Genomic DNA, 12,081 nt, shown 5'->3' with positions numbered 1-12,081 from the left:
ACCAAAACCTATTTTTTTACATTTTAGCACCGAAAAGGTGTGTGTGTGTGTGTGTGTGTGTGTGTGTGTGTGTGTGTGTGTGTGTGTGTGTGTGCGTGCATACATACATAATTACTGCTGTCGGGGATTGATGCCGTGTTTTTAAATATCAAGGAAGAAAATCTGATTTACGCCGACAATTGCACATTCAAGCAATCATTTGTAAGAGCTAGTTCAAAAATAAACTTCACAATATAAAATAATAGTAATGAAAATTAAATATTAGCACTCATGATAAAAACAAATGTCAGTATTTGAAGACTTGTTTTTTTTTTTTTTTTTCTGCTTTTTGTTTCCAACTGGTGAATAGTGTCTTTCCCTCCTCTGATGATATAATCTCACAGTGAGCCCTGGTGTGTAATCAGTAATGTACACCATACTGATTGTAAGGGGTCGGTTGTCTCTGAGTGGAGGAGCTACCGTTTTGATGGGCTGGCGTAAAGAAGCACGGCGCTGAAAGATGACAGGACCTCAGAGGAGGCGGAGGCGGCGAGCTTCCCGGCGGTCACGACGAGTCCCGCTCGGTCTCCTCGCCTCAGAGACAGGACCAGACTCAGCGAGGCGGAGCTGCTGCAGCTGCATTGTTCGTACGGGGCCGGCGTGGCGGTCCCCGGCGAGAAACCGGCGGAGTGCAGCCTCTGGATTGTGTGATTGGACACCGACAGGACCGCCTCCACCTTCTCGCCTCGCTGGGCTGCGAGCACGGCGGTCACCAGGTAACGTCCATCTGTGGGAGCTGTGAAGATACCTGGGAACACGGGAGAGATGTCCCTGAATACGCTGATGCTTACTAAAGGAAAATGATTTGTTATCGTGTTTTTAATGGCGGGGACACGGAGTGTAGGCGCGGACTGAAACATCTCCACAACTGCTGCATGGGTCTAATTGAATTTTGTCTCCGAGATGGGCCACAGATTAATATGTCTTGACGTAACGTATCATTGTATATTTTAAATGTCATAATATCGTGATATGACATAAGTGTTGACTTTTCATGGTTTTAAAAGCTGCATGACAGAAGATAGAAAACATCTGTTTTGTTACCCGACTTAAATCCACCTAACTGATGATTATTTATTCAAAAGAAACTTGTATTAAATACTTTGTAAAAGCTCCAAATCTTCCAGACAATATCGAGGTATTTACTGAAAAAAATAAGGTGACATTTGATTTTGACCAGACTTTCCTGCCCTATTTTAATGCATTCGTGAACAAAGGATTTAATCCCACAGATTGAACCAACGAGATGGTCACGTTTTTTTGTGTGAAATGTCTAGATAAGATTTGTTGCTTGTATTTATGCGGTCATGTGGTTTCATGGCTCCTCTCAGCGGGCAGTGAGACAGCGGTGATTGGTACCTGTGTGCGGGTTGTAATGTCCTCCATCGTTGACCAGCACCTTGTCGAAGCGAATGATTCCCACGTCTCCTTGAAACGGTTGGAGAGTCAGACCAGCGGAGAACGACACCTTCTCACCTGAACACAGGAGGTGGAAACATGTACCCGTTATCAAACGTGGCAGCAACGGAGGCGGGAAGTTGAATAACGAATAACTTCTGACCTGAAGCCGTGACCGGTTTCTGTGGCGGAGGCCTGCTGGACACGCTCACGTCTGTTCATGAAAAGACAGTTTCATTGACTGTCGAAAAGTCTGACTGTAGTTCAACACGGAAAAGTTAAAGGAACATTTACCTGAGGTCAGAGGCACGCTGGGCTTTACAGAGTCAGCAGATTTGAGGGGGGAAGCTATGAAATAAAAGTAAAAGATGAGACATGAAGCAATGCTTACAAACATGTAGAGCAGAGTTCGCGGAACAGCCTCTCACCCGGGGCGCCAGCAAAACCCTGAACGGGCTGCATGCTGCCGTCGACCCCCTTGGGTAACCTGGATGAGGTCATCCTGCCGGGGGGGCCGGCCTCTCCGGTCTCCATCACAGGCGGCTGCGGGAGGGCGGCCTCCACGGGGCCCATCGGCTCCGAGAGACTCTTATTTGAACGCCGCGGAAGCTCCGTGTCCTCCGTTCCAACCTGAACGCCTGAACAGAGGAGATACGGAGTGAGCGATGGGGGCGAGGGGGGAGAGGGGGAGGTCACGGAGAGACAGATGTTCGGAGGTCAGATGTGTTAACAAAACATCTGGTTGCATACAGACTTTAGAGACAATTATGAGCAGGAGAAGCGAAAGGGCATCAGTTTTAGGAAGATAAAAGTTTCTTTTTTTATGAGCGGATTCTCCTCTGAGTCCGCTGATTAGGAAAATGACCTACTAGATGTCTACAGTTATCTCCCTGTTAATGCACTTCTCACTGTAAATATAGCATTTTTTTTTTCCAGTAATAAATCTATCTAAAAGCAGACATTTTGACTTGTTAAATACATATGTAACTTACTGTATATCATTCAACATTTGCATTCTTTTCAATGGCAGCTTCCTATGATTGTGTTGACTCACTGCAATGACTCACTGCAATGACTCACTGCAATGACTCACTGACATGTCAGAATTTCCCCATTCATGTCTTTCATGTCACGTAAACAAACTTTTCTTGCCACTGAAGACGTCATACAGAACACGTCATAATAGAAAGATTAATTGTCAGTCTTATGTACACATACAAGACGAAGATAAAATAATGTGTACTTAACCATTCAAACAGGACTGGGTCACGTAAAGAATGACTTGGTAATTTTACAGAATCTTAAAATGTTGATATTTTGAGGTAAAGCATTTTTTTTTGTTTCTGGAAAAAGAAGTAAAGAATGTATTTATGGGTAAAATGTAAATTATAGAAATATGACTAATGCAAAAAAAAAGGCAGTCCTGCACACTGATGTATAAAACTGCCCACAATAGGCATGTGGTGTGATTTGGTTGGCAGTTCAACTAAGATTCATGGAGGAAGACAATTAATTCAGATTGTGTGACATGTACAAGATTGACAGATTATTAACAAAAAAGACAAAAAAAAAAAAGAAGAAAAACAGGTAATGCTCACTGATAAAACACACCAGTCCTCCGAAATATGAAGCAGTGTTTTTCTCTTGACTTCAGATTCATTGAGATTTGTGTGTTTATATCGATAAACTGAAGCCAGGAGCAAGAACAAAGCTACTCGTGTCCTCAAATTGACTTTAAAAAAACAACAACAACAACAACAACAACAACACACTGGTCATTTGCTGACATGGCGTGGCCCTCTGCTCACATTGGAGGATTGGTTTCTGTTGTTTGCAGCTTGGTGAGTTTCGCCACACATCATACATCATGTGGTGGTCGACCACATTAGTTTTAAAATGAAGCCGTGGTGAACGCCCAAGTAGGATGCAACCAAAGGAAACAATGCCCAGTGGAGTGAGGCCAGGCCCATGTATTCATGTGGTTAAAAATCTGGGTCTGATAACACCAGGCTGAATCACACCACCCAGTCATACATCTGATACAACTCTGTTGTTTGTCCCCCCCCCCCCCTCACCTCTGCCATCTCTGTTTAATAGGAAGCAACAGTGAAGTGTGTTTGTTGATGACGTTTTATGTTTTTTTTGGTATTTTTTTTATGTTGCATGTCCTCTTGAGCACAATTGCATGTTTTCTTTGAAGTGACAACGTTTATGGGCGGTGCTACCGGTGAGTCGGGATTGCCGGAGTCTGTCATCATCTACAGACAAAATGACAGACCGCTCTGATCCGCCGTCATCCAGTGATCGGCTCTGAACGGCCGCATTCCTGGGAGACGCAGCTGAGACGAGTCCTGGAGCTTATCGAGAAATCATCCCTCCTAGGCCCGGAGAGGGGGGGGGGAGAGGGAGGGAGAGAGAGAGAGAGAGAGAGGATGGGGGGGGGGCACGCTGTCGCTTTTACTCTCTGGTCTACAAACGACACAGCAGCTTCCCCCCCCCCCCCTTTTGCTGCTCCAAAAGGGAAAATCCGGCACATAAAAGGCATACCAGCAGCACACAGGGGCACGGCCACATGTTTCAATCACCAGACAGCTTGTCCCCCTCACCCCCCCCCCCCCCCCCCACCACCACTCCCCGGGGGGAAAAGGGTCAGGTAGTGAAGGGAGCCAGAGAAGTCTGCCTGTTAAACGCAACATGTGCAGACAGACCGGTGCGTCGTCGTTGTAAAAACAGCACGGGGGGCGGGAGGGGGGTGGTAAAGTCTGCGAATCGCCACATGTGCATGTCGCTGCTTATATAAAAGAGACGTCTTTGATCCGAGCGATTCAAAAAAAAAAAAAAAAAAAAAAAAAAAAAAAAAAAGGGATCTCAGACTCCGGAGCCAACAAAAAGCAGGATGCGCAATGGCGTGCGAGAGTGTTTGTCCTGATGAAAGAGGTGAGCTGTAAACAAATGCAGCTGGATCTGCATGTCGACCGCAAATTTTGCCTTCTCCCACCGAGGCAGCATTGGAAACGCTCCCTTTAGTCGTCCGCTCCCTTACGCACCAGTTCCAGGACACGACAGCCACTTGTGTCACGAGAGCCGCCACTCTCCTACATGACGCACCGCGTTATAATAACCGCACAGCGGCATGGTGAATGTGGATGTTACGAGTCACCACAGCGCAAGGCTTTGATTTAGATATCCAGGGATTCAGCACGAGCTGGGGAGAGAAAGAGGAATCGGTTGCGACATTTCTGACAGCGACCTCGTGGCAGGTAACTCAACAACTCCTCTGGCAAGGTGACGGGGGGTGGGGTGGGGGGGGGGGCGGCTGTAAGAGCGACAGACAAACAACCGAAGACTTTTTTTTTGGTTTTCTGCCCGAGGGTTTTCGGTCAGGTCCCCATCTCGTTTCAGGTCGGTGGGGTTGCGTCATGTTTGACCCAGTGACCGGCGCCTGTCCGCTTGACCTCTCTCGGGTCAAAGCGAAGAAGCGGGGAAAGCACGTTTCTTATCACCAGGTTTCCGTGACGGAGCTCTCCAGTTCTACTTTCGAGGCGTTCTTATCAAACGCGAGGAAAAGGATGCGTCGTGCTACGAGGAGTTAAGAAAACATACATTTTACACACACACACACACACACACACGCACACACGCGTGTGCGCGCTAACACGCCGAGGAGGAGGCACTTTGTAGTGTAAATACCGGCATACATTTACATAACGAGAGACTTAAAAGAACGAGCACGAGATGCACAGACACGCAAGACAAAACTCTTAATTAAAAAAAAAAAAACAACAGCTGGTAACCGAGAGTTAAACGTCGTTTTCTTAAAAAGTTTGAAATAGTTTTGTTTACGTTCACTATTTTCTCACAGAAACACAGTGTGTCCTTGACATGGAGCTCATGTGCTCAGGGTGCTTCTTCTTTTCTTTCTTTTTTTTTTTGTATGTGTGTGTGTGTCATTACAGTCATGCATTGTTTACGTTGTTGTTTGTTTGAAGTCTTCGCTGCTTTTTCAGGCAAAATGTAGCAACAGTGGAACCAGCTGCAGGACTGTGTTTCGCATGAATTATGCGGATCCCAGCGAGCATTTGGCAGCAACAGCGTCCGTCCCGGATCACTTGCGGTCATCGAGAAGTTCAGGCGTTGACGCAGCCAGGGACGCCTGAATGGACAGACTGAAAACTAATAAGCTCAGAACACATTCAGAGGCGCTCTGGGACGCAAATGACCACATCGCCTTCTGGTACGCATTGAAGGACCAATACTCCTTATGGGTTTGGCTTTTGTACGGCAGTTTATTTTGTCTAATTTCCGACACACAGCTGTAAGAGCCACTTCCCCCACGCACAGTTGACTTTCCCACCGCAGCGCAGCGCCCTACCCTCTCAAACCCAAAATAAGCTGACCCGAACAGATCGGGTCCCGACGGTTCGTTATGCGAGTTCCAATTTCACTGAACTGTGTTCAGACATCTACAGAAATGAGATCAGCGAAACAAATATACAACAATGCGCGGTGGACGTGTTCATTTGCACGTAGAGTGGGGAAGTGAGATCCGATCACAAGCGGTCCCCTTGAGATGAATGTGGAGATACACGGTAATGCCCTGTGTGAACTGACCTACTTGTTTAGAGCTGTCCAGTTGTGATCGGGTCCCCCCAGGACGGATAATACCACACGTGAACGGGCCCGTTATTTGGAGAAACTCTTGGGAAAACATCACTCAAAAGTGCTACGAGTGGACAAACTCAATAAATACCTTTAATTGTCTAAAAATAAAAAGAGCATTCAACTTCATCCCATAATCTTATGCAATTGTCACGGATTCAAACTGTAAAATGCATTTAAAAGTTCCAAGAAAAAGCTGGTAAGCGGACCTCCTGTTGAGATCGTTTAATTCAGTCTATCTAGAAAGTCACTACTTTACTGCTATAAAGTCAAGAATTCATTTTTAATACTTTGTTTTTACTCAACTTTGAGGATGTAAGCAAATCTGTAATGTACTCATTCGATTAATATTTGGGCCACTGTTGAATGAAGACATTTATTTTCAAGCAAATCTCACTGCTTTATGTGTATTTTATATGTATTAATTTAATGACTTGTCAACGAACACTGAATTTGTCCAGGAACACGGTTTGCAGTAAAAAAGGAACAAAAATAATTTAGGAAATTACAAATCACAGCTCCTCTGGTTCCCACTCCTCTCCTGACTCCCTCGTTCGAGGTTACTGGCATGACATCATGGTAAACATATTGACGAATGGCCTTGGGGACCTCGGTGCGGCCCTGTTTATTTCAACAGAAAAGGAACTCAGCCGTGGAAGTTCAAAAAAAAATACGAGCGAGCTGCAGATGGGATGGAGAAGAAGGAAGAAACGGCACCGAAGTGGAAACGGACTGAAACGTCAATCCGGTGGCACCTAATCCAAACACACTGAAAGCTCTCGGCTCAAGAGATACCCGTGAGGGGATCCTTGATAAAGTGTGTCTCGGTCTCCGTGGGACGAGCAGCGTTTTTCCACTCTCCTCAGATAAGCAGGGAGGGAGACAATGGGATGAGGTAGGTGGCAGAGCAAAGGCAAACAGAGAGCCGAGCGCAGAGTGGCCTCTAACATCTCAGAGAGTTGGGAAGCATGAACAACTTTGCTCCCCAGAAAACGTCCCAATGACAGAATGACAAATGAAATGCCTTATTATGACAGAATCCAAAGGGGTGGAGTGACACCATTTGTCAGTCATCACAGAAAACTGGCATCTTGGACTGTCCCCCCCCCCCCCCCCCCCCCCAAAAAAAAAAAAAAGCACCAGGACTATTTCGCCCCTCCCTTCATCATTTTCTGAACTTTATGGCGGATCACCTGCCCCATAAACCAGTTGCTGAAACTGGCAGGCCCTGGAGGAAGAGCCTCGGCTCGTAAACATCATGGGCGTGCTTCTAGTTCGCATTTACAACTGTGAGAGTCCGGCGAAGTCCAGCTCCGTCTCGTAGGGGCCATTAAAGGAGCTAGACTCACGCGAGAAATATGCGACATATGTGCCGATACAAAAATCTATACTCTCAAACAGGCTCACAGATACAGAGGCAAATGTTCCAATGAGATCCAATAACAACGGCTCCGCGTGTTATTTAAGGACAAGAACAAGATCGCTCTAAAAACATTTTACACCCGGAACGTTAAGTACACACAGGTATAGAGTTTGAAGACAGACACACACACACTTGGATGCACAAATAAGCCTAGTGAGCATTTTTTTTCTTTTCTTTATGCCAAGGCATTGCTCAACACAAGTGGGGTCCATTAAATCAGGCATGTGTGTTCAATCAAAGCCTGCCTGCTTTCAACTGAGAACATGGTTAAATGAAAGTCCAACTTCCTCTCACTCACACACATTACAACAAGTCAACCTCTCCAATAATACAGTCACCCTGTGACGGAGGAACGGGCTCCCGGCCCAGGCGGTGATCTAAAAAAGCCCGGTTAATGTTACAGCTATTCGATCGCTATCTCAGGCTTCTACCGTTGAAACTTCTGTGGATCATAAATTCAATTTAGCTGGATAAAAACCTGGAAAAATGGGTTTTTGAGAAAGGATTATGTGACTGTGAGTAGTGGCATTTACGTAGAGTCAGTCATGTCTATACTACTGTAAAACCAGTAGCTAATGATGGGCCTACCAGACCAAAGAGGGCTGTAGCAGCAAACCCAGAGTGTATGGATTTGATCGGGGGCGTTTTTAATGAGAGATTCAACTTCAAAGAAGAATGTGCTATTCCTTTTTTTTTTTTTTTTTACAAGTTAGATAGTGTGACTTAAAATTATTTTCGAAACAAAGTACTCACACTACAAAGCAGTAAAAAGTGTCAGTTCATTACGACACAGACAGCTTACCTTCCTTCCCGGGAGAGCCGTTCGTCAGCGCCTGGAGGTCTCTGTCTACGTCCGAGATGTGGTCCTGGAGGTTCTGACACGTCCCCCTCAGTCCGCCGATATCTTGGGCATGAGCTCTAACCGTGCCGTTCATCTGGTTCACGCAGGTCCACAGCCCGGTGACGTGCTTATTCAGCCCCTCTTTGATCCTCTGGAGGCTGCCAGAGATGGGATCCAGCTTGCCGCACAGAGTCTCCACATCGATGATGCGGCGGTCCACGCGGGCGACCTCCTCCCCGACGTCGTGCGTCTTTCCCCTGCAGCGGTCGGCCTCGGCTCTCACCTCCCCGCCCAGCTCGTCCAGCCGCCGCCTCAGGTCCTGATGCTGCGCTCTGTGGAGCTCCAGAAGGTCCTCGGCCTCCCGCTCGGCCCCCGTTTTAACTCGACCCCAGGTGGAGTTCAAGCTCTGCAGAGTGTCAGACTGCTGGTGGACTCCGTCTGGCGGGGAGCCCTCCAGCCGACCCACGCGGCCTTTAAGGTAGCTCAACTCTCCGTGTGCGTTCTCAATGCTGCGGCTGCAGTTGAGGAGTTGCCCCTCCACGGCTCCAATGCCACTTCTCTGGGCTTTTAGATGAGTCTCCATGGCGTCCACAGACGCTTTGTAGCTCTGGAGGTCTTTCTGAAGTTTTTCTACAACAGTCAAATTAGCTTCACACTCTTTTGCGCACAACTGGTCCAAGACATTAAATCTATCCTCCAGAGTTTGAACGGAGCCCTTTAGAGACTTAATGTCCCTCTGCAGCGCATCCGGACTCTCCAGCTGACCGCCAGACGGGGAGTCGGTGCTTGTATCTACCAACAGGGTGGCGAGTCTGTCCTCCATGGAGGCCAGCTTGTCCTCCAGAGTGTCCCTGAGGTCTCCGACAGCCTCGGCCCGTTCTTTCCTCAGCTTCTCCTCTACAGAGTTACACTGTGTCACCGCACCGCAATTCTTCCCCGATGAATTCAGACAGATTTCGAGGTTCTCCACTCGAGTCAGAACGGAAGAGTTTGACACCCGGGTCGTTTCCTTTCCTGGATCATCCAGCTTGGCCTTGAGGTCCTGGATCTCGCTGCGGAGGTCAGTTTCCTTTGAGTCCATGAGCTCGGCCAGGCTGAGGTAGTTTACTTCCTGTCCTTCACACTGTTCCTGGACTGACATGATTTTATAATCGCAGGAGTTCTTCAAGTCGGCCAGTTTGATTTCCATGCCCTCCATCAGCTCCTCCCTCAGAGCCTGGATCTTGCTGTCCAGGTAGGCTCGCAGGTCCGAATCCCCGGCAGGGGGAGCAGAAGGGGTCGTGGACAGCGGGGTCTGGGCGGCCTCCATTAACAGACGAATTTGTCCGTCATGGTGGTTCACACGACCCAGCAGGCTATCCAGGGTATTGCTCTTGGACTCCAGGTCATCTGAGAACTGGATGATCTTACTCATGACCTCGTCCATCGGCGGCGTCCCGTGGTCGAAAGAGAAGTCCTGCACCTGGAAGGTTTGGGTCTCCGTCTCCGCTCCCCGGGCGCTGGCGGGCTGTTTGAGGTCATTCAGCAGCGTCACCAACATTTTACTGGCATCCTCCTGGAAGTCCAGCCTCAGGTTGGAGGACATGTCTGTCATTCTCGCCTGCATGTCGAGGACCATCTGGGACAGTCGCTGCACCTCCTCCTCCAGGTGTTGAGCACTGTGAGATCCTCCGTGACCCTGTGGTGGCCTGTGACCCGTGTGACCTCTGAACTGCCCCTCCCCTCCCCATGGGTGATTTCTCAGGCTGTCTGTTCGCTGTTGTGGAGCTACAGCAAGAAATAACGGAGAGATGATTAGGAAACAGGAATTTGAATGCCTTTATAAGACCATTTACAAGCAGCTATTTTTTCATTTTGCATATTTTCGTGCTGTGATCATATCTTTCACCTTGTGGGACCGGAGAATGCCCAGAGGCAGAGGGATCGTGAGGCAAACGCTCTACTTGCAGAAGCTTCATGTCTTTCACTTCCCGGCAGTCGTGGCCCTGGTACCCCGGGCAGCACCTCCACTCCAGCTCTGTCACAGTCTTGTAGGCAATCTTGTAGGTGGGTCTAAACTGTGTTCGATATCTGGGAACATTAAGATATAATTCAGCTTTCTCAGTTACACATAAATACAGCAAACATATACCAGGTCTTAGCGGATTAATAATATATGTCAGAAATAACAATTATCCTGTTTTCATCACATCATTCTCAGTCTTGGCAATAGAAAGTAATTATGAAATAACAAAAGTAAAATCTGATCGTTGACAACCAAGACGAGAAAAACATCTGTCACATTTGCAGTGAATTTATCACGCAACTGGCAGGAAACAAGCTTAATATGATCTGTAGTCATGATCCTCCCACCAGTTCATCAACTGCACATCAATGGTGCATTTGTTGCTCAATTAACTGAAGAAAAACAAAGAGGATGTCTGAGTAATGTTTTTAGAATTCTGCTGAAAATAAATCTCATTTTATGAGTCCCTATTAAGAGCAAAAGCAAAGAAGTGCATTAAAAAAAAAATAATAATAATAATAAAAAATTAAATAAAGCATTTACAAACGTGTTATAATGATATTTTAACGTAACTGTTAGTTTGCCGTGAGGGAAAAACAAATTCATCATATAAATTGGGAGGTGAGGATAATGATGGCGTGTAAAAACATATAGTTTAAACACACAGGAATATTGCAGACTCTGTGGGAAGAGGAATTCAAATAAATACTGCAAATAGACAACAACAGCTAAATCCCTAATTTGTGTTTATTGATCAGCACTAGCTGTATGATTTTAGCAACTGTATTGCTTCATATTGTGAGAAATATTGACAAAAGCCCAGAATATTCGCCCTCCACTCACTGACCGTGTGAGACTTCTGGGAACTTACATCACTTGCTGCGCACAGTTTGGCAGCTCCGGTGGACACCGTAGAACCTCCGGCTGTACGAAGCTCTCCGTGCCTCCCGCAACAGCGCAGCTCACGTTCTTGTGCACGACGTACGCGCACCAGTTTCTGCAGAAATGTACTCGTTAAATCAGTCCTGACGCACAGCAGAATGCTGCGGTGCGTATGCTTTGAATGGGTGGCTAAAAGTTAACAATTACGCACAGATAAGAAGAAAACAAATGGATAGTTTATTAACTTGCAAACATGTTAGAAATGATACAAATCCAATTTACTCACTTGTTCCTTTGTCGCGTGTCGGTGCCAGAATATGCGTTTCCCTGAAACATGCTGTACTGGAAAGGTGACCCCCCGATGAGAGGAAAAGTTATCAACAAGTGAATAAGTGGCAGTCCAAGCTTCATGGTTGAAATAGTTTAAAATGCGGTAGTCTTCGTTTAGATTGCAATCAGGGGTGAAGGTCTGTGGTCTGGAGATCAGTCAAGGCACTGCTGCTTGTTCCCCTTCTGTGGTGCGCAGATCTCAACAAGCTCCCTCCGGCGCCCTGGGATGTGACGTTTCGGGACTCCCCCCCCCCCCCCCCCGTTTTCTTAGATCGCTCTCAAACACACCACTGTACACATTCAGCTCTCCTTCGGTATATAAAAGCAATGACACGAGCGTACATAATTTCTGGAAGCCAACATTTGGATAATGATCGTCTTTGTTTCAAATACGTCGTAATTATCCCGTGCGTAAAATGTGCGTAAAATATACGCGGCTGTCACAGTGTCCGCCCAGTTCCACCAACATAACGTTTTATATTTCTAAGTTTAGTATTTAAATGA

The 12,081-nt window shown here is 46.8% G+C and overlaps 1 protein-coding gene across 1 annotated transcript; it reads right to left on the bottom strand.

The window, feature by feature from the left end:
• Positions 1-58: 58 nt before the first annotated feature.
• On the bottom strand, positions 59-11,759 carry emilin2b (elastin microfibril interfacer 2b). The gene is made up of 9 exons (XM_069696337.1): positions 11,534-11,759; positions 11,237-11,362; positions 10,249-10,430; positions 8,322-10,127; positions 1,866-2,075; positions 1,732-1,785; positions 1,601-1,651; positions 1,399-1,515; positions 59-787 (listed from the first exon to the last, which is right to left on the bottom strand). The coding sequence occupies exons 1-9, from the start codon at positions 11,656-11,658 to the stop codon at positions 456-458; spliced, it is 3,003 nt and encodes a 1,000-aa protein (XP_069552438.1). The 5' UTR covers positions 11,659-11,759; the 3' UTR covers positions 59-455.
• Between the last annotated feature and the right edge of the window lie 322 nt (positions 11,760-12,081).

Source organism: Brachyistius frenatus, unplaced genomic scaffold (assembly GCF_029030835.1).
Source record: "Brachyistius frenatus isolate BFR_SWC_R1_liver_20210118 unplaced genomic scaffold, ASM2903083v1 Contig_21, whole genome shotgun sequence".
Taxonomy (NCBI): Eukaryota; Metazoa; Chordata; class Actinopteri; family Embiotocidae; genus Brachyistius; species Brachyistius frenatus.
Note: the sequence above shows the minus strand (reverse complement) of the source record. Positions and strands in the feature narration are given on the sequence as shown.

Coding starts and splice junctions, on each gene's coding strand:
- emilin2b (XM_069696337.1), bottom strand. CDS start 11,658: ATGAAGCTTGGACTGCCACTTATTCACTTGTTGATAACTTTTCCTCTC. Junction 1,786..1,865: donor GGGTTTTGCTGGCGCCCCGG/GTGAGAGGCTGT, acceptor TTTATTTCATAG/CTTCCCCCCTCAAATCTGCT. Junction 788..1,398: donor ACATTACAACCCGCACACAG/GTACCAATCACC, acceptor CCGTGTTCCCAG/GTATCTTCACAGCTCCCACA.